The 22,792-nt window shown below is 44.8% G+C and overlaps 1 protein-coding gene and 1 long non-coding RNA gene across 2 annotated transcripts in view; one reads left to right on the forward strand and one right to left on the reverse strand.

Moving 5' to 3' along the window:
• The window catches only part of LOC108490632 (igE-binding protein-like), a 25,467-nt gene extending 14,016 nt beyond the window's left edge, over nt 1-11,451 (forward strand). Inside the window, 3 exon segments of the mRNA XM_017797113.2 lie at nt 345-541; nt 9,467-10,563; nt 10,565-11,451. Coding sequence (XP_017652602.2) covers nt 345-541; nt 9,467-10,563; nt 10,565-10,826 — 1,556 coding nt within the window. The 3' untranslated portion in view covers nt 10,827-11,451.
• Nucleotides 11,452-15,121: 3,670 nt separating this feature from the next.
• LOC115069575 lies at nt 15,122-16,259 on the reverse strand. Its single transcript, XR_003848825.1, has 3 exons — nt 16,250-16,259; nt 15,408-15,527; nt 15,122-15,265 (listed from the first exon to the last, which is right to left on the reverse strand). It is a non-coding gene; the product is annotated as an uncharacterized LOC115069575 (long non-coding RNA).
• Between the last annotated feature and the right edge of the window lie 6,533 nt (nt 16,260-22,792).

The raw sequence follows: 22,792 nt of genomic DNA on the forward strand, positions 1-22,792 counted from the left end.
GACAACCTGTGCTCAATCCCTGGTGCCCACGTCAAAGAGGAAGGAGAGCCAAGCATGGTGGTGCACTCAGGAGGCAGAGGCAGGTGGATCTCTGTGAGATGGAGGCCAGTCTGTTTTACATAGCAAGTTCTGAGCCTGCTGGGGCTACAGGGAGACCTTAAAAAAAAAAAAGCAAAGAGAAGGGCTTGGAAGGTGGCAGTGATGAAGACCCTGCAGTTGAGGTTGCTCTGTGGCAGGCTTGTATTTTCAACAGAGTTCCACAAATGAAGAAATAACATTTGTATTTTGAGAAAGGGAAAGTCTTCCTGTTATAGAAGATAACTTTGTGAAACTTCATGTTAAAGCTTGTGCTCTGAGCCAGATAAATACAAAGCTGCTGGCAGAAATGAAGATGGAAAAGGATTTCCTTCCTGTTGGAAGAGAAGTTGCTGGAATTGCGTTAGCTATTGGAAATGAAGTATCATTCTTTCAACCAGATGATGAAGTAGTTGGGATTTTTCCCTTGGATTCTGAAGACTCTGGACTTTGTGAAGTTGTCAGAGTATGTGAGCATTATCTGGGTGCTGGAGATGGAGCTCAGAGTCTTCATTCACGCTAGGCAGTGCTCTACCTTGGGCCACTTCAACAATGGAAAATTATAACATAGACCAGAAGGGAAAGAACAAAAACAATTGCAGATGTTCTTTGACAATGAAAACAAAATCAGGTATTTCCTTAAAAGACATTTTTTAATTAGGTGTGATAGCGCATGTTGTAATCTTAGCTCTTAGGTATCAGAGGCATAGGTTCTAGAGGTCAAGGTGCAGGCTACAAACTGAGAGACTATCTCAAAACAAATCCTTTAAGCCAGCAGGGCTGGAGAGATGGCCCAGGGGTTAAAGACACTTGTTGCTCTTCCAGAGGACCCAAGTTCAGCTCCCAGCACCTATAACTTCAGCTCCAGGGGATCTGATACCCTCTTCTGGCCTCTGCAGGTATGCACACACGGCATACATTCACACAGACACATAAATAAAAATAATGAATATAAATCTTATAAAAATGAATGACAGCCAAGAAGATGGGCCGTAAGTGAGCTCCTGAGCACAGCAACTGTCCATAACTGAAGACACTCAACTGTATGATCTCTGTTCTGTTTGCAGCTCCAGCATTTTATGAACTGAGGACTGATCTCAGTACGTTCCATGAAACTTTGTGTTGGGAAATTCTGTTTATCACAACTTTGAGTTTCTGTTCATTCTTAGCCTAGTAATTATTTAATGAGAACTCAGCAGTCAAAAAAATAAAGAAAAAAAAACAAGAAAAAAAGGTGGAGAGAACCAACTCCAAAAAGTTGTCCTCTGATCTCCACATGTACACTGTGATATCATAAATAAAATAAAAATGTGAAAAAAAGTGTATTTAAAAAAAAAAAAACTAAAAAATAGGCCAGACATCATGGTACACACCTAGAAATCTCAGCACAGGGAAGGCTGAGGCAGGAGAATCGTGAGCTCATAGCCAGCGTGGGCTAGATAGCAAGATCCTATGCCAACACAAAATAAGGACGTAGCTTAGTAGGAAGCACTTGCCTACCATGCATGAGGTTTGAACCCCTAATATGACAAAAACCACAACTTATGTCCATTATATATAACCTTAAAATTCTACCTAAATTGGTTTGCTGAGGATCACCACACAAACACCACATACATTTTTGTTTTATGTATTTATCATATGCTGGCAGAAACCAGAAGAGGATAAGTCCCTCTGAAACTGAAGTTACAGATGGTTGTTGGCTGCCATGTGTATGCTGGGAACCAATTTTGGGGTCTCTGAAACAGCAGTCAGTACTCTTAACAACCGAGCCATCTCTCCAGCCACCCCCCCAACTTTAAATCACAAAAATAAAAAACAAAAACACAAGCCTTTAATATGGTTGTCCAAGGTCGGTTATTAACTCTGGCTTCTGAGAGGTGGGCAGGCCTCTGAGCCACACTTGTAGCTGTTAGCTTATTTTTGGGTTGGACAACTGGGTGAGACAGACTCATGCCATGTAATAGCAGAAATAGCCTCCTGCCTTAAGCTGGGATTGCAACTATGTTCCACCACACCTAGCCCATAGCTGTGAATTTAACTCCCTTCTCAAGAGGAAATCTTTGCCTTTGTTCACAAAAGGGAAAATAATACTCACCTGAAAACTAACAGAGACATGCTTATAGACATTTGGCTCAAAAGGGCTTAGAGCAAATGTTCTTACAATCTCCGGCTGTTAGTGTCCACAGACTTTACAATGTAGAGTTCAGATTGAGCTGTCAATCTCAGGTGGTATTAAGGATAAAAAGAAGAAAAGGAGTTATAATGTTTTTTCTTTTAAGAAGGAACTCACATTGTATCTCAGGCTAGCCTGGAACTCACACTGTTACCCAGGCTGGCCTTGTACTCAAAGCAATCCTCCTTCCTCAGCCTCCTAAATGCGGGAATTGTAAGTGTGAACCATCATGCCCACCTTTAGATTAATTTTCCAGTAGTTAAATATTGACATAGACAATTAAGTACCAATAATCATCATGCTAATTTAGAGCCTTCCCCTTTTTCGGTGATACTTGGGACTGAAACAGGGCCGTGAGAACAGCAGCAAGTGCCCCACCCCTGAGATACATCCCCAGCCATTTTTGAAACAGGTTCCGGCTAAATTGCCCAGGACGGACTCAAATTCCTGATCCTTGTGCCTCAGCATCCCAAGTAGCTAGAATTACAGGTATGTGACACATCTGACAATTTAGGTCTTTTTTTTTTTCAGGACTGATGTATTTTTTTATTTCAAGGTACAAATGGCTTATGGGTACATGAGTGGTTTCTAATGTTTAAACTAGTAGGTGCTGAGACAGTTAAGGAAGAGGAAAGTGCCAAGTGCATTCTGACTAACCTTGTGGTGCACAGCTTCGGGATGGACTTATCACTAAACACGCAGACAGAATGCTGTATTTTAGCACTGTGTGTACTGGAAACCCAAATTTTTAAATGGTTTACTTCCCATAACCTGTAATTCTGGCCCCCTCAGCCTTTAGCACCTGAATGGAGACAAGCCTTTCAAAAAGATATACTTGCCGGGCATGGTGGCACATGCCTTTAATCCCAGCTCTGGGAGGCAAAGGCAGGAGGATCACTGTCAACTGAAGGTCAAACTAGTCTATTTAGTAAGTTCTGGGCCAGCCAAGACTATACAGTGAAACAACAACAACAACCCACAGCTGGAGAGATGGTTCAGTGGGAAGGAATGCTTACATGAGGAGCTGAGACCAGATCCACAGTGCCCATGTAAAAAGCCAGGTATGGCCATGTATGTGCCTAAAATCCCAGCCTTGCTCCAGGTTCAGTGAGAGATCCCGTCTCAAGGGAATGAGATGATAGAGCAGGACACCTGATGTCCTCCTCTAGCCTCTGCACACCCATGCACCACACACATCACACACACACACACACACACACACACACACACACACACCTGAGAACATATTTCCAGGGGCTGGAGAGATGGCTCAGCAGTTAAGAGCACTGGGTGCTCTTGCAGAGGACCCAGGTTCAGTTCCCAGCACCCACAGGGTGGCTAGCAACTGTCTGTAACTCCAGTTTCGGGGAACCCAACACATTCTTCTGGCCTTCTTGGGCATTACACTCACAGGTGCACTTGCACGCATGCAGGCATAACACTCATACACATAAAATAAAAATAATATATAAAATTATTTTTAAAAAAACCATTTCCAGGCCCCAATCCTATAGAACTAAATCCAGATGGTTTGTTTGGGGGGGATCTGTGACATTGTACTTCATTTTGCTATTTTTCTATCCCCAAATACAATTTGAAACAGTCATTTACTCTAAATTTGGCCCATTTTCTCAATGGTGAAGGGTCAAACTCAGGACCTTGTGTATCCTAGGCAAGTGCTATATTACCAAGCCAAACCCCCAGCCTTGCCTTGTGTTATTAAATAGGGCATTAGGAACATCACTACCCTTTGAAACCATCAGCCAATAGGTTAATGCAAAACACAGACTGAACTGTAAATCTCCGAGAAAGAACCATCCCTACTATGATGTAATGGCGAAGGAACTGGAGTTGCATTTGTCAATCCCTTCCTAGGACCTCGGCCATGTCTTGTATCTTCTTGGAGTCTTAATTTACTTATGTGTAAAATGGGAATTAAGTGCACTACTTTAATATCTCATGTTAGTTTTAGATTTCTTTCTTTCTTTCGAGAGTCAGGGTCCACTGTGTAATCCCTGGCTGGCCTGGAACTCATTATGTAGACCAGGTTGGCCTTGAATTCACAGAGATCCTTGTGCCTCTGCCTCCTAAGTGTAGAGATGCCACCATGCCCAGTTCTGTTTACATATTTTAATTTTGTTTTACTATTTTTTCAATTCTATATCTTTCAACATTTCACACAAACATACCACCACAAGTCAGCTGCATATGCTGGCACTGGAAGATTTTGGTTTCTGTACATAGTTTGTTGCACACAACACTAGTTGAAGTAAATTCTCTCTTGGTGAGTACCAAATGGGATCTGGGACTATTTTGACAAAGTACAATACTGTACCCAAAGAACTATAAAGTGCCATTTATGTAGAGGAGAAATTTTTCATCATTATAAATCTTGAATATACCTGTTAAAAATAATGTTCTGCCCTTTTGCCTGGGTTCCTGAATGTGTGTAAAACCTCAAGATGTCAGTCCCAATATTTTCAGAGCACCGTTATGATCAATTTGGAAAACAGCGGTGGGAGGGGGGAGGGCAGGTATGAGAAGGGACTGTCACTTGTGTTCTCTACTCTATTCTTTGAGAGGCTAAGGGGAAACATAGGGTGAGTGACATGCCTTCTGTAAGAATCCACTCAGGATGAACTTCTAACAGGATACAAACTACCAGTAAAAACACTTTTGGAGCACAGACAATCAGAGATCATCTGTGAGCCAGCACACCAGAAGGACAGCTCCAAAGATGAGAAGTCCTTCCAGGCTGTTCCTACTGCTGTTCCCAAGACAATCACTGTAAAAGACTTTACTTGTTTATCTCCACCACACAGACATGGTCTGACTGAGAGGATCGGTCTGAGACTCCCCAGAGGCGGTTGCTGAGCACAGCGGCTGTTTCCTCCACTCCAGAGCACCATCATCTGGTCTCACAAGCTCTCTCTACTGGAATGGTTCTAGAGAAGCAGGCCAGTCCCACTTTGCTGTGAGGACTTTGCAACACAGGGACACCTAATGATTTGCTCCTGGAAGGGGGGAACTTTGTAAAAGTTAAGCCCCCAGCACCTCCAAGACTTCTCGAAAGTCATCTTGGGTACAAAGCAGAGGGTGATGTGTCAGCAAGACTTTTGGGTGAGATGTAATTATTCAGAATTGGTCCCTCTTCACTCTTCATCCCACCCCCAAAGTCTGTGAACATCAGTCCATGAATACTGCTGTACTTTAGTATCACTACCCTCTCAGAAAATAGAGGTGGATTTCTCTAACACCGTGCTGCAAAGTAAACATCATCAGGAAAGCTCAGTAGCAACACATACTGAGTCTGAAGCATATCTCTGTCTCTTGTTAATTTCCAGTACACTGTAGCCATACAATCATTTCTAGAATGTTTTTAAACATTCCAAGCAAATATACTGCCAAGGGGCATTGAGCATCCTGGCATGGGAAGGCTTAAGCTTATACAGGTTGTGTACAAGCAGCTCTTGAAGTACACTCTTCAGTTGTGAGGATCAAAAGGAAGACTGGACTGCTGTTGGCCAGGAAAATGCTACACTCCTAGCATTATGAAATGTCACTTAGCTGGGATGAAACCCGGGGACTTTCAAGGGCCCCTGAAAATCCTTGTAAATCTTCACTCTCTGAGGGTTTTCTCACCCCTTTATCTTTCACTGAGAAATTTAAGGAAATAAAGGAATCCTGGGCCTGATGAAATGGGTGTCTCTTAATTTATTGCTCATATGGATGAAAGGACTCAGGCACTTTTATATTTAAAATAAATGAGAGGGTGTGCATAAAAGTACAGGCTTGTAAAATTCATTATTTGTTATTTTTTAAGATAAGGTCTTGGAGAAATGGCTCAGTGGTTAAGAGCACTGACTTGCAGAAGACCTGGGTTCAATTTCCAGTACCCATATGGCAGTTAACAACCATCCATAACTCCAGTTCTCGAGGAATCCAGCGCCCCCTTCTGACCTCAAGTATTGCACAATACAGGGACACTTACATACATGCAGCAATACATTCATACACATAAAACAAAAACAAATTTCTTTTTTAAAGATAGGGTCTCATGTAGCAGTGTCCAGCCTAGAATTTGCTATGTAGCTGAGGATAGCTTTGAACTCCCCCTGTCTCTGTCTCCCCAGTGCTGTGACCACAGACATGTACCACCACAACCCCCCTCCATATATTTATTTATATTTATCTATGTGTGCCTGTGTGTGTGTGTGTGTGTGTGTGTATACCAGAGGTTGAAGTTGGGTATGCTGGGTGGCCCACCTTTTTGTTTTTGAAACATGATCTCACTGAACCTGAAGCTCACTGATTAGCTATGCTGGCTGGTCAGTGAACCCCATGGATTGGCTTGAGTCATCCCCGACATTGCTGGTGCTACAGGTACATGCTACCAACTGGCATTTTACATGAGTAAAATGAGGATCTGAACTCAGGTCCTCATGCTTTCACAACAAGCACTTTGCCAACTGAGCTACCCCCTGAAGCCCTCTGTTATCTTTTTAAAAAAATTTATTTTGGGGCTGGAGAGATGGCTCAGTGGTTAAGAGCACTGACTGCTCTTGCAGAGGACTTGGGTTCGATTCCCAGCACCCACATGGCGGCTACAAACCATCCTTAATTCCAGTTCCAGGGGAATCCGAAGCCCTCTTCTGACCTCCGTGGCATTGCACGACACGGACTCACTCACATACATGCAGGCAATACACTCGTACACATAAAATAAAAAAAGTATATTAAAAAAATTTATTTCTCGCCAGGTGTGGTGGCACATACTTTTAATTCCAGCACTTGGGAGGCAGAGGCAGACAGATCTCTGTGGGCATCAAGGCCAGCCTGGACTACATAGTAGGTTGCAGACCAGCTGGGGCTACAAGGAGACCCTCTCTCAAAAAAGACCTAAAAAAAATTTATTTCTTATCATTGTGTATATGTGTGTAGGTACGTATGATGTGTGTGTGTGGACACATACATGCCACAGTGGACAACTTTGTGGAGCCCGTTCTCTTCTTCCACCTTTGTATGGTGTATTAGTTACTTTTCTGTTGCTGTGATAAGACACAATGACCAAGGCAACTTAGAGAAGGAAGAGCTTATTAGGCTTATGATTCCAGAGGGATTAGCGTCTATAATGGCTGGGTAGGCATGGAGGCAGAGGTGGCTGGAGCAGAAATCCAAATGATCACATCTTCAAGCAGGTACAGGAAGACTGAAAATCTGGCAAGGTTTAAGAATTCTCAAAGCCCATCCCCAACGATGTGCTTCTTTCAGCATGACCGCACCTCCTAAAACCTTCCAAAACAATGCCACCAACTGGGGATAAATTGTCCAAAAACTTGGAGCCTATGAGGACATTCTGATTCAAACCACCACATGTGGGTTCCAGGGATCAAACACAGGTTGCCACACTCTCATAGCAACGCCATTTATTCACTGAGCCATTTCATCAGCCACTCCATTTTTTATTGATAAATAAAACTTGCATACCTGTAACAAATACCTTCCATATTATGAAAAATGCACATTTTTCAATTTTTAAAAAAATTGTAGTCCTGGAGCTGGGGAGATGACTCAGAAGTTAAGAGCCTTTTAACTTAAGAGCATCTTGACTGCTCTTGCAGAGGACCCAGTTTCGATTCCCAGCACCCACATGATGGCTAACAACTGTGTCTAACTCCAGTTCCAGGAGATCCTACACCTTCTTCTGACCTCTGCAGGCGTTGCATGACACAGGTGCACTTACACACATGCAGGTAATACACTCATACACATCAGAAGTTAAGAGCCTTTTAACTTAAGAGCATCTTGACTGCTCTTGCAGAGGACCCAGTTTCGATTCCCAGCACCCACATGATGGCTAACAACTGTGTCTAACTCCAGTTCCAGGAGATCCTACACCTTCTTCTGACCTCTGCAGGCGTTGCATGACACAGGTGCACTTACACACATGCAGGTAATACACTCATACACATTAAAAAAAATAATTTTTTTAATTTAATATATTTTAAAAAATTATAGTCTTGGGGGCCAGACATGGTGGCATTCCTTTAATCCCAGCACTTGAGGCAGAGGCAGGCAGTTGAAGGCCAGCCTGGTCTACATAGTGAGTTCCAGGCCAGCTGGGGCTACAGAGACCCTGTCTCAAAAAGACCAAATGTGTGTGTATGTGTGTGTGTGTGTGTGTGTGTGTGTGTGTGTGTAGTCTTGGGCTAGAGAGATGGTAGCAGCTGTAGAGCACCGGCTGCTCTTGCAGAGGACCCAGGTTTGATTCCCAGCACCCACATGGCAGCAAACAACTGTCTGTCCATAACTCTAGTTTCAGGCACCCAGTGCCTTCTTCTATCCTTCACGGGCATTGCACAACATGAGTGCACTTACATACATGCAAGCAAAACACTAATAACATGAAATGAAAATAATGAAATATATTTTAAAATAAAAATAAGTTAAAAAGTATAGTCTGGATGGGTGTGGGGAGCCGCCTGCCGTCCCTGCAGACGCCATTACAAGATGGCACTCACATCCGGTTCATGCTGAGCAGTAAATAAGTCAGTACGCATGCCCGAAGTAATTTTCCACCTTCTAGTCTCTGCCTACCTCGTGGCGTGATATGGGCTGATGAGTTTGCAACCAATCAAGAGTTGCCACGTCCAAGACGGGCTTACTAACCTATATAAGGGCTGGGTTTCCGACATTCGGGGTCTTCGCCCTGTAAGCTTATGCTCTCCCTCTCAAGATGCATTAAAGCTTTTCTGCAGAAGGATCCTGAGTGTGCCGCGTCGTTCTTGCTGGCGAGACGATAGCGCGGGACAACTGATGCTGAGACCCGGGAATTCGACCAAACCATCGTCAGCACCATCGGAGACCCCTTGAGTTCAAGGAGGATTCAGAACTGCAGGTAAGGACGTTCAGAGAGGTATGTTTTTTCTGGACTTTGGCTTGAACCTGTTTCCGCCTTGGAAAGGTAGCTTTGAGGCCTTGGTTATCATTCTGGGAGCACTTATAGTTTTGTTGTATAAAACATGCCAGGCCATTGTGGCGGAAAGTCGAAATGTTCTTGAGGAAGTCCAGGATAGCATGTCAGAAACTGAACGCAGTGAGAGGTTAGGTGCACGAAAAAAGAAACGGGCCCCAAATAAGGAAAATGGCCCTCCCGGAAGGTCTGTTGACAAGGGAGCGTATTTTAAAGAGCCTAGAGATTCTTTGCCTGTCAAGAGGCCGGACAAAGGGACTAGTATATACCCCGTCCGAGAACTAAAGGCTCTGCAATTAAGTAGTTCAGGAAGCCCCGGGAGCTCTGAGGACGAGAGCCTTGACCCGGAGGAGGAGGCGGAGCTAGATGAGGAAGTAGCGAAGTATGAGGAAGAAAGATATCATCCAGATGATCATGTACAAGGCAACAAGAGACACCAAAAACATTCACATTCTGTGATGGCCGCTTCACAAGTGGCCCCCTCAGCGTCCCCTCCATATGAGGTCCGCCGAGGATCTTTTTCCCTCCTATCTGATAAAGTGCAGAGGAAGTTACGTTCGGCCTTCCCTGTCTTTGAAGGCCTAGAGAACGGGCGGGTATACGCACCCGTGGAATATAACCAAATAAAGGAATTAGCAGAGTCAGTCAGAAAGTATGGCGTCACCGCCAATTTCACATTGGCACAATTGGACAGGCTGGCGAGAGACTCCATGACACCTACTGATTGGCAAACAATAGCCAAGGCCACGCTTAACAGCATGGGCCAGTTTATGGAATGGAAGGCCCTTTGGCATGAAGCAGCTCAAGAACAAGCCAGGGCCAATGCTATATCTTTGACACCAGAACAGCAAGAATGGACTTTTGACATGCTGACAGGGCAGGGACACTATGCAACCAATCAAACAAATTTCCCCTGGGGAGCATACCAACAAGTCTCAAGCACTGCCATCAGGGCCTGGAAGGCACTCTCTAGGAAGGGTGAGGGAGGTAACCAATTAACAAAGATTATACAAGGAGCTCAAGAGCCTTTTTCTGACTTTGTGGCTAGGATGACGGAGGCGGCAGGGCGCATTTTTGGAGACTCTGAGACAGCCATGCCTCTTGTCGAACAGCTTGTCTTTGAACAAGCCACTCAGGAATGCTGTGCCGCCATTGCCCCTAGAAAAAACAAAGGGATGCAGGACTGGCTTAGGGTTTGTAGAGAGTTAGGGGGCCCTCTTACCAATGCAGGGCTGGCAGCAGCCATTTTACAGTCCCAGAGACGCCCCCCTAAGGGGCCCGAAAAAAGGGTCTGCTTTAACTGCGGAAAGCCCGGACACATGAAAAGAGACTGTAGAAATCAGAGGGCCCACCCCTGCTCTTTGCACCCGCTGCGGCAAGGGCTATCATAAGGCAGACCTATGTCGCTCGGTTAGGGATTTGAGAGGTAATGTCCTCCCTCCTAAGGCAACCTTTATCAATGAGGATCCAAAAAACGGGGCAGCGGGCCCATGGTCCCAGGGCCCACAAAAATATGGGAACCGGTTCATCAAGGCCCCGGAGAAAGCCCCCTTGGGGATGACACAAGACTGGACTTGCGCGCCTCCTCCGATTTCTTATTGATGCCTCAAATGGCAGTGCAGCCCATACCTGCCTGTTTGCCCATACCATTTCCTCAAGGGACTGTAGGGCTCCTTCTGGGCCGAGGGTCACTCACCCTGCAAGGATTGATTGTTCACCCTGGCATAATTGACAATCAGCGTACCCCTGAGGTTCAGGTTTTGTGCTCTAGCCCTAAAGGCATATTTTCTATCAGTAAAGGGGATAGGATAGCTCAGTTGCTACTCCTTCCAAGTACCCACCAGGAATTTAGAAATAGGCCGATGGGATCCTCGGGTCAGGACTCAGCCTATTTAGTTGTCAGCCTACAAAATAGGCCGAAGCTGCTCCTACAGGTTAATGGTAAGAGTTTTGAAGGCATCCTAGATACTGGGGCAGATAAGAGCATCATCTCTTCCCATTGGTGGCCAAGGTCTTGGCCGATTACCGAGGCTTCCCATTCATTACAGGGTTTGGGTTATAGTGCCCATCCCACAATCAGCTCTTCCGCCCTCACTTGGAAGACGGCGGAAGGGCGGGAGGGAAGATTCACTCCTTATGTCCTCCCTTTACCTGTCAACCTATGGGGACGGGATGTTATGCACGACCTCGGGCTTACTCTGTCCAATGAATATTCACCACAAGCAATCCAAATATGAAGAAAATGGGGTATGAGAGAGGAAAAGGGCTGGGGTGTTGTGAACAGGGGTGTACAGAACCCATAGCACCCAACCCAAATCAAGGCAGACAAGGCCTGGGTTTTTCCTAGGTGCCACTGAGGCAGTACGGCCCATACCATGGAAAACGGAGGCTCCGGTGTGGGTTCCTCAGTGGCCTTTGACCTCCAAAAAATTGGCTGCAGTAACTGATCTGGTCACTGAGCAGCTGGCTTTGGGGCATATAGAGCCATCTACCTCCCCTTGGAATACCCCGATTTTTGTGATAAAAAAGAAATCTGGAAAATGGAGGTTATTACATGACCTAAGAGCTATTAATGAGCAAATGTATCCCCTTGGGGCAGTGCAGCGGGGACTTCCGGTCCTCTCTGCTCTGCCTAAGGATTGGAACTTAATCATTATAGATATAAAGGACTGCTTCTTTTCTATCCCCCTGCATGTCTCTGACAGGCAGCGCTTTGCTTTTACCATCCCTTCAATTAATCATATGGAGCCAGATAAGAGATTTCAATGGAGAGTGCTGCCTCAAGGGATGGCCAACAGTCCCACCATATGTCAACTGTATGTACAGGAGGCTCTAAAGCCTATTAGAGAAAAATTTCCTGCGATAACTATTATTCATTACATGGATGATGTGCTCATGTGTCATCAAGAGCGAGAGACCCTTGAAAAAGCTTACCCACAGCTGGTGAAAGCTTTGCAATACTGGGGACTTCAAGTCGCCACTGAAAAGGTCCAGTTTTCTGATACAGGCCAATTCCTGGGCACTGTTATTCTCCCTGATGTGATTCGTCCACAAAAGATAAAAATTTATAGAAAAGATTTGTGCACTTTAAATGATTTCCAAAAATTATTGGGAGATATTAATTGGCTTCGCCCATTTCTCAAAATTCCCACAGCGGATTTAAAACCTCTTTTTGACATTTTGGAGGGGGACACCCATATTACTTCCCCTCGATCCTTGACCCCTGCTGCGGAAACAGCACTCCTCCTAGTAGAGGAGGCAATAGAGAAAGCACAGTTACGTCGCATTAACAGCTCTCAACCTTTTTGTCTCTATGTTTTTAAAACAAGAAAGCTGCCCACTGCGGTTTTATGGCAGGAAGGACCCCTGTTATGGGTTCACCCGAACGCTTCCCCCCAAAAAATAATTGACTGGTACCCCACGGCTATAGCTCAACTTGCACTTAAAGGCTTAAAATTGGCTATAGAACACTTTGGCAAGCACCCTACATCTATCTTGGTCCCCTATAATTCCTCTCAGGTGCAAACATTAGCTGCCACCTCAAATGACTGGGCCATACTAGTTACCACCTTCTCGGGGAGAATTGATAATCACTATCCAAGGCATCCTTTGCTGCAGTTTGCAGCCCTCCATCCTGTAGTCTTTCCCCGAGTTACATCTCCCATTCCACTGAAAGAGGGATTGATGATATATACAGATGGCTCCAAGAATGGGAAGGGGGCATATGTCATGGGTTCCAAGGTGTTCTCACGACAATATGCAGAAACCTCTCCTCAAATAGTAGAATGTCTGGTTGTGTTGGAGGTTCTTCAAAAGTTTTCAGGTCCTCTTAATATTATTTCTGACTCATCCTATGTAGTTAATGCAGTTGCTGTGCTAGAGACAGCTGGTGTTATAAAACCAACCAGCAGGGTGGCTGCCCTTTTTCAGAAAATACAAGATTGTTTATTTAAGAGGAGTACACCCTTTTATATTACACATATTAGGACCCATTCGGGCCTCCCTGGACCAATGGCCCTTGGCAATGATAAGATGCATTAAAGCTTTTCTGCAGAAGGATCCTGAGTGTGCCGCATCATTCTTGCTGGCGAGACGATAGCGCGGGACAGATGGGAATCATGCATGAAGAATTATCTCCAGGGAATTGGGGGATAACTTAGTTGGTAAAGTGTCTGCTGTGCAGCATGAGAAGCTGAATTTGGACCCCCAGCACCCATATGTTCATATATATCTCTAACCCTGACACTGGGAACGGGGGTGAGGGCAGAGACAGGCAGATCCCTGGGACTCACTGGCCAACCATCCTAGCCAGTTGGTGAAACAGAGAGAACCTGTTCCCAAAAATAAGGCAGAAAGCAATAAAGGAGGTACTGGAGAAGTGGCTCGGGGAGTAAAAGGACTGGTTGCTCTTGCAGACGACCCAGGTTCTGTTCTCAGCATCCATACGGTAGCAAAAAAAAATCATCCATAAATCCAGTTCCAGGGGATCCTATGCTTTCTTCTGGCCTCCATAGGCACTGCACACATGTGTTGCACTTACATACATGCCAGCAAAACTCTCATACACATAAAATAAAAATAAATCATAATTTTAAAAGCAGTAAGCTGCTGGGCCTGGTGGCACATGCCTTTAATTCCAGCATTTGAGGAGGCAGAGGAAGATGGATCTCTGTGAGTTTGAGGATAGCCTGGTCTACACAGCAAGCTCCAGGCCAGCTAGGACTACAGGGAGACCCTGTCTCAAAAATACCAAAGCAAAAAAAAAAAAAAAAAACCCAAAAAAACAGTAAGCCAAGCATGGTGACACACACCTTTAGTCCCAGCACTCCAGAGGCAGAAGCAGGTGAATTTCTGTGAGAAATTCTGTCTACATAGCAAGTTCCAGGCCAGCTGGGGCCATGGGGAGGCCCTATCTCTAAAAGACCAAAACAAAACCTAACCAGAGCAGTCTTTTAGTGGCCTGTAACTCGCCTGCTGGGCTGGCCTGGCTGCCCAGTGAGCCCCAGAAAATCCGGAGTCTGCCTCCCTGATGCTAGGATTGCAAGTGTGTGCCACCATGCCTAGTTTTTTTCAAAAAAAAAATTGTAAATTTATTTTTATGTATGTATTTTGCCTGCATGTATTTAAGTATACCATGTGCATGTAATGCCCTCAGAGGCCAGAAGACGGTGATGAGCCCCCTAGAACCGGAGTTACAGATAGTTGCTAGCCATGTAGGTTCTGGGAACTAAACTCAGGACCTCTGTAAGAGCAGCCCGTGCCTAGCTTTTATTTTATATTATTTTGTTTCATTTTATTTTATTTTATTTGGTCTTTTTGAGACAGGGTCTCCCTGTAGTCTCTAGCTGTCCTGAAACTCACTATGTAGACCAGGCTGGCCTTGAACTCACAGAGATCCACCTGCCTCTGCCTCCCAACTGCTGGGATTAAAGGCACATGCCACCATGCCCAGCTCCTGCCTGGCTACTTTTTTTTTTTCTTTTGGTCTTTTTTTGAGACAGGGTCTCCCTGTAGCCCCAGCTGTCCTGGAACTCACTATGTAGACCAGGCTGGCCTTGAATTCAGAGATCCGCCTGCCTCTGCCTCTGATTAAAGGCATGCACCACCACGCTTGGATCTGCCTAGCTTTTTTATTTGGGTTATGAAGATTGAACCCAGGTCCTCGTGGTTTCAAGGCAAACATTTTACTGACTGGGCTACTCCCCAGCCCTGTAAGAGTGCTTACATTTACAGAAGACCAAGGCCATGCCTTGCCTCATTCTTCCTCTCAATTGCCCCCAGTATCCAGCACCCAGCAGGAGGCAAGAACTCAGTGCTGACTAAACAGGATGTGGTGTGTGTGTGTGTGTGTGTGTGTGTGTGTGTGTGTGTGTGTCCCGCTCCCTGCTTACCTGTAAGCTCTGCAGAACATTCAGGAAGTCATTCATCCCTGTTAAATGCTCCACATCTTGGAAGACAGCAACAAGCAGAGTGGGGATGATGGCAATAGAGCGTGTCAGAATCACCCGGGCAAAACGTGACCACTTGAGGTTCAGGAATCCCTGGAAGAGGACATGGGAGCAGGGTGACTATATGGAACAGGAACTGGGAAAATGCCTGGGGAAGTTCAGGGAAGACCTTGGAAGCATGGGATTAAAAACTCAAGGGATGTGTTCTCCCCATCTAGTCCATACCAGGGCCTACCTCCATGACAAACTGGCCAGAATAGGTTCCTGTCATGGTGGAGCTCTGTCCTGCAGCCAGGATCCCCACTGCCCAGATGTAGAGTGCAGCAGGCCCGAAGTAACATCCCAGCACAACACCCTGGGACAGGCAAGGGAGAGACAGGGGCTTGTGTCAGTGACCTGCTTAGATCACACTTCCAACAGCACTTCTCTGCAGCACTTCCCCTTCCTTGCTAAACACCAACCACACCAAGGCTCAGGTTGGGCACTGCCCCAGAAGCCAGGCTCAGTTCTGGATCTGATGCTACAGGCTTCCAATCCCAGGTCTGCTGGGCGTCCCTTCAATACTCAGCCCAGGCCTTCCTCTTCTCCATGTCCCTAAAGCCTTCATCTCCAGCCTCCATCCTAAACACTGAAAAGGCAGAAGTCTCCCTATTTCCTGAAGCGAATTCCTTAATGCACGATTCTGGAAAATGGCAGGTGTGGAGGGAACAGTCAAATAAATGTGGGAAATGGTGTGTATTATATACTCGATTCCCAAAGGGTCACAGAGTGACCAGCATAAAGGGCCTGAGAGAGCCTGGCAAAGAACACTTTGCTAAGAACATTTTCTTCAGTCATGACAGTTAACTTTACAGCAGAACTTCATAGTGTTGTCACAAGTTTAGGAATTGCTGGTATGCTGATCCTCTACCCACCTTCCCCCACTACACAACCCTAAATGCTTGTCTGGCATAAGGACCTCTGAAATAAATGACACTCTAGAGGAGATATGCTCAAGTCTGAAACAAACTCACAAAAGGCCAGATAATATGCTAACATTTATCCAATACCAAAGATCACAAACCAGTGCATGCTTACCCCTTTGTAGGTGTCCAGCCAGAGCTGAGTTAGGAAAGAGCCAGTATGGGAACAGCTGCTATTTGTACAGACATCAATCTAGAGCCCAAAGCAATGCAAGACCAACTTTGGTGTCAGGTAGGAAGAGCCGTACACACCACATGACCCCTCTGGAGGAAGAAAACCCTAGATGAAGGTTCTGATGTGGGCAGAGGCCACTTTATTTGTGATCTTTCTCTACAACCTTGAAGATCCCCATATCATCAGAAATCTATACTGCATCAGAATCTAGATGGTAAAAAACAAACACTGAAAATTTTTAAATGAGGACAGGCAGAGTGTGCCTTAACAAACCTTCGAATGTGCATGAATAGCAAGACCTCAGTCAAAGTAGAACCAGGTGTCAAGGTTCTATGCATGGGAAACAGAGCCAAAACTCCAAAGGCAAGCTACATGGCAGCAACCACCTGCAATTCCAGCACTCAGCAGGCTGAGGCAGGAAGATTGTGAGTTTGAGGCCAAGATTGTGAGTCTGGGCTAAATAGAGCTCTAAAAAGAAACAAACAAACAAACAAAAAAACAGGCAGTTGCCACTAATTTTGAGGCCAACTTGGGCTACATAATAATTTCCAGGCCTTCCTGGCTTACAGAGTGAAACTGTCCCATAAAAATAAAACAAGCTGGATATTATGGCGCACGCCTTTAATCCAAGCACTAGGGAGGCAGAGGCAGGCAGATCTCTGTAAGTTTGAGACCAGCCTGGTCTACATAGTGAGTTCCAGACCAGCCAGGATTGCTCAGTGAGACTCTGTCTCAAAACAAAACAAACAAGCATGAAACAAAACACATATGAAAGTAGTCAGCAATCCAAGGAAACAAAACCTGGCTTCGTCAAGCGGCCTATTCTCGTCACAGTTTCTCTTTTCTGTGTGTCCACTTCCCCCAGCTCAAATGTCAAGACTGCGGGTTGGCAGGAAGAAAGTTACACGAGGGAACAAGGATTACAAAGAGCCACATAGGAAAAAGACCCCGCCTACATGACGCACAGGCAACTAAGTTTAAGGCCAGTTCTCCCTGCAGAAAAGTTGGAGCTCCCAGGCTGCTAACTCTGTTTGGTAATAGGCCTGGGAGGATTGGAGATAAGGACATATTTCCCCTGGACTCTGAACCATTGCAGCTTTCTGCCCCATTCCAGCCTTCATTTTACCCTAGCATTCACTACCACCTGTGGCCCTAGCATTGTTTTTTTTTCCAAAAACTCTTTGGATAAAGACTGAGATAACAAAAATACTGACAAAGAAGGAAACAGAGCACAATGCAGGGTTCAGTAAAAAGGTAAGTATCTGTATCCCAAACTTATTGCTTTTGGCCTGGTTTATCTGTCTAGACCATAAAGATAAGGCCAATCTTTTTAAAATCATTTTTATTTTTAATATTTACTATTTTTATTTTTTTATTTTTATTTTTGATTTATTTTTGGTCTTTTTGAGACAGGGTTTCCCTGTCTCAAATATTTATGTTTATCTCACTATGTAGACCAGGCTGGCCTTGAACTCACAGAGATTCCTGCACCTACCTCCCCAGTGCTGGTATTAAAGGCATCCACCACCATGCCCAGCCCCCCTTCTAGAACTTTGATAATGACTTTGTATTTACATTTGAGACATTTCCTGTTTGGAGCATTGGGAGCCGTAGACTGGTGAAGTGAGCTCTTATGTCTGTGATCATCAACTGCTTCTTATGTATAGTATATAAAATCTACAGTTCTGTAGTGATCTGGCTAATGAACGGTTGGAGGATGATGAGCTTGGAAGTCTCTTCTATGTACCTTTCCTGGGGTTTGAGAGACCTGCACAGTATAAACCACAGTGCTTCTTGAGTGACTGGGAAGGGAATGACACGGGGAAGATGCTCTTCCATCCTCTACCCTGAGGGAAACAGCCACAATTCTCTATGTAGATCCTCATTTGGTAGGACATATCAGCTCAAATTCTTAGAAAAGCCAGCCTCCAGCTTTGACAAAGGTTACTGGAGACAACACAAAGTAAGGCAGTCTGTCCAGGCAGATGTGAAGACTGACTACTAAAGGGAGCATTTTGCTCAAGTTTCAGCTTTCTCTCTTCAAGATAGGCAAAGCTAGTTGGTAGATGTCTGTCCTAGTTAGCTTTCTATTGTTGTGATATAACATTGATCAAAAATAACTTGAGGAGGAAAGGGTTTATTCAGCTCACAACCCTCAGGTCTAACAACGAGGGAAGTCAGGTCAGGAACTCAAGGCAGGAGCCTAGAGGCAGGTATTTTTGAAACAGGGTCTCCCAGTAGCCCCAGCTGGCCTAGAACTCACTGTGTAGACCAGACTGGCCTTCAACTCACAGAGATCTGCCTGCCTCTGCCTCCCAAGTGCTAGGACTACAGGTGTGTGCCACCATGCCTGGTAAGAGCACTGGCTACTCTTGTAGAGGACTCAGGTTTGGTTTCCAGCATTCAAATAGTGTCTAACAACCATCTGTGACTCCAGGAATCCAATGCCCTCTTCTAGCCTCCATGACACTGCATACACATGGTACACTCACATACACATGCAGGCAAAACACTCATACAATCAAATAAAAATAAATCTTTTAAAAATTTATTTATAAGCTGGGCATTGTGGTGCATGTCTTTAATCCCAGCACTCAGGAGGCAGAGACAGGTGGATCTCTGTGAGTTCAAGGTCAGCCTGATCTACATAGTAAGTTCCAGGCCAGCTGGGGCTACAGGGAGACCCTGTCTCAACAACCCCCCCCAGTAATTTGTATTTTATGTGTCTGAATGTTTTTACTACATATATGCAAATGTATGATGTGCATGCAGAAGAGGGCATCAGACCCCATGGAATGGCTGTTAGCTGCCATGTTGGTGCTAGGAACTAAACTCTGGTCCTCTGCTAGAGGACCTCTTAACTGCTGAGCCATTTTTCCAGTCACCCTTTTAAATTATTTTTTCAATATTTATTTCCAATAAATAAATCTTTTAAAAAATTTCAGATCTTCCAAGCATTGTGGCTCCTGCCTGAATCCCAGCACTCAGGAGGCTGAAGCAAGATTGCTACCATTTTTTAAAAATATTTTATTTATTAATTTTATTTTATGTATGAGTGTATTGCCTGCATGTAGGTAAGTGCACCCATGTTGTGCAATGCCCACAGAGGACAGAAGAGGCTGTTGGATCCCTTGGAACTGGAGTTGTTAGCTGCCATGTGAGCGCTGGGATTCGAACCCAGGTCTTCTGCAAGAACAACCAGTGTTCTTAACCACTGAGCCATCTGTCCAGCCTGATTACCACCATTTTGAGGCTAGCCAGGGCCACACAGTGAGTTCTAGGTCAGCACTGCATATTTTTCAAACAGTGATTTGCCTATTGAACTCTTGGATATTGTAGCTGGAAGAATCACTCTAGAAAAACAAGCTGGTTTCAGTCTGAAGGGTAAAATTATAATTATAATTATAATACCTGAAATCTCATTAGTAAATAATTGCCTACAACTTACTGGTAAAGCTTGGTTGCCGTCCACTAGACTAGTCATGTTTCAAGGGTGAAACAAAAATGTCCGATGTACTTTCAGGCCTGTTACAGAGAATTTCAATCAGCATAGCTTTTTTTTTTTTGGATCAGTAATTCCTGAACTATTTGATAATAAAAACATAAGGCAAACTTGTGGAGTTCATAGACAACCAGCATTGGGAATACCTTTTGTGCCTCTTGTAATAAGATTTTTTTTTATTTAAGGGTATGTGTAGGTGCCTATGTGAATGTATACCGTATGTATGCAGATGCCCAAAGAGGCCAGAAGAAGCTGTCAGATCCATTCAGTGGTTGTAAGTTGCCCTATGTAGCCAAACTCAGGTCCTCTGGAAGAACAGCAAGCACTCTTAGCTGCTGAGCCATCTCTCCAGTCCTGTCTTTTATAATTAAAGAAAAAGATCCATAAACTATATACCACTAGAAGGCCACTAAGATAAGGACCTTGGTCACCTTAACTAAGGCAGAATACAGGTAGAGATTTGGTAGTGTGATGATGGCTCCCATGATACCCACAACCTGCTCAGTCTGTGTGGTGTGACAGCCTAACAGAATGTGGCTGGGGCTTTACTGTAACATAGTACACACCAACATAACACCTACTGTCCTATACTGGAACATGAAATGGGGAATAACACAACACCAGGGAATCCCCAGCATCCTTTACTCCTTACAATCCCTTCTGCTGCAACCACCTAGGATATGCAAAACTTGTAGGAGCCAGAGAACTCAGGATTAGATTTTGGATATTTTATATCATATATTAGATGGACAAAACAGATGACTATAGAACAAAATGGTCTAAAAATAAAATAATAAAATATCTACTAATGGTACTATTATTAGCATCACTGTAACCCTGTGAGACAAATCCAAGACTACAGATTTGACTTTTTTAAAATTTTGAAACTTTGGTGGTTTTTTGTTTGTTTGTTTCTTTGAGACATAATCTCACTATTTAGGCATAACTAGCCTGGAACTATGTAGACCAGGCTGGCCTTGAACTCACAGAGATCAGCCTGACTCTGCCTCCTGAGTGCTGGGATTAAAGGCGTGCGCCACTACACCAGGCTCTTATTTGTTTTATTTGGGGGCCCATTGAGTTTAACCAGGACTGTCTGTGGAACCATGGGTTTGGTGGGCTCATGAGTGGGTATACAACTGGACAATGACTCTCCTCTCTCTCCTCTATCTATCATCTATCTATCTATCTATCTATCTATCTATCTATCTATCTATCTATCTATCTATCTATCTAGAGCCAATAATCCAGCAGAAGATGGCCTCATGAGCCCCTTGCCAATCTTTGATTGATTGTTCAGAGGGACAGTGTTATAGGTGTATAGGGCAAGGAGCTACAATTGTTGTGAATTTGTGGTTGCAGAGGTTCTGTCATTCTAGAGGATAGCATTTTGCAGTCTATCACTCTATCTCCCTTCCCCTGTCCACCATGTTCCCTGACCTTTGGAAGGGGTGATATAAGTGGTCTTGTTTAGAGCTGAGTGCTTGACCATCACTTATTCTCAGCATCTTGGGCATGAGTCCACATTTGCAAGTGTTTTGGAGGCTACAGCATTTGAGCTGGGGAAGCTAGGGTTTGAGGGTCTGGATATGTACTGGCTAGGCTCAGTCATTCTTGTGGTTAATATTTTGAACATATTTATGAGCACAATAACCCAGTTTTCAGATTACACCACTTATCGTCCAGGACTCATTAAATTGGATTGTTTCTGTAATGACGCCAGGTACCCTGTTTAACAATGTGCAGATATGGCACCAGGTATGGTAAAAACGCTATTTATAATCCTGATACTGGAGAGACTAAGGCAGGAGATTACAAGTTTGATGCCAGTCTGGGATACATGGTATCAAAAAATGGCAAAAGATGTACATGGTGGTGTGTACTTATAATACAATCCCAGCACTCAAAAGACAGAGGGAGGGGGCTGGAGAGATGGCTCAGCAATTAAGAGCACTGACTGCTCTTGCAGAGGACCTGGATTTGACTCCCAGCACCCACATGGCGGCTACGAACCATCCTTAACTCCAGTTCCAGGGGAATCCGAAGCCCTCTTCTGACTCCCAAGGCATTGCATGACATGAGTGCCAACACGGGTGCACTCACATACATAAGGCAATACACTCATACACATAAAATTTAAAAAAAAAATCTTACAAACTTCATCATAATCAAAAAAAAAAAAGAGGAAGGAGGATGTTCTAGTTTGTTTCTCAATTGCTGTGACAAAATACTCTGACCAGTGCCAACTTAGGAAGGAAAGGGTTTATTTAGCTTACATCTCCCAGGTCACAGTTCATCAGGGAGCCCAAGGTAGGAACTCAGGGCAGGAACCTGGAAGCAGGAGCTGGAGCACAGGCCATGGAGGAACACTGCTTACTGGCTTGCTCCCCTGGTCCTGCTCAACCTGCTTTCTTATGCAACATAGGCCCACCTGCCCAGGGGTGGCACCACCCACAGTGGTCTGGGCCCTCCCACGTCACACAACAATCAAGAAAATGCCCCACAGACTTGGCCACAGTCCAGTTCAAAGGAGGCAATTCCACGATTGAGGCTCCCTCAACCCAGGTGTGTCAAGTTGACACTAAAGTTGTGCAGCACAGAGGATTACCACAAATTTGAGTCAAAGCAAGTTCCAGGATAGGTGGATAGGCATGAAACACTCCTTGAAAAATCAAGAAGAAGGGCTGGGTCAGACACGGTGGTTCTCACCTTTAATCTCAGCACTCAGGAGGCAGAGGCAGGAGGATTTCTGTGAGATTGAGGTCAGCCTGGGCTGGTCTACATAATGAGTTCCAGGTCAGCTGGGGCTGCATAATGAGACCCTGCCTTAAAAAAAAAAAAAAAAAAAAGAGGGCTGGAGAGATAGTTCAGTGGTAGGGCACTACTGGCTGCTCTTGCAAAGGACCTGAGTTCTACTTCTAGCAACCACATGGAGGCTAACAACCATCTGTAACTCCAGTTCTAGGGGATCTGACACCCTC

The sequence above is a fragment of the Nannospalax galili genome, unplaced genomic scaffold, assembly GCF_000622305.1.
Source record: "Nannospalax galili isolate Female #2095 unplaced genomic scaffold, S.galili_v1.0 scaffold254, whole genome shotgun sequence".
NCBI classification, from domain to species: domain Eukaryota; kingdom Metazoa; phylum Chordata; class Mammalia; order Rodentia; family Spalacidae; genus Nannospalax; species Nannospalax galili.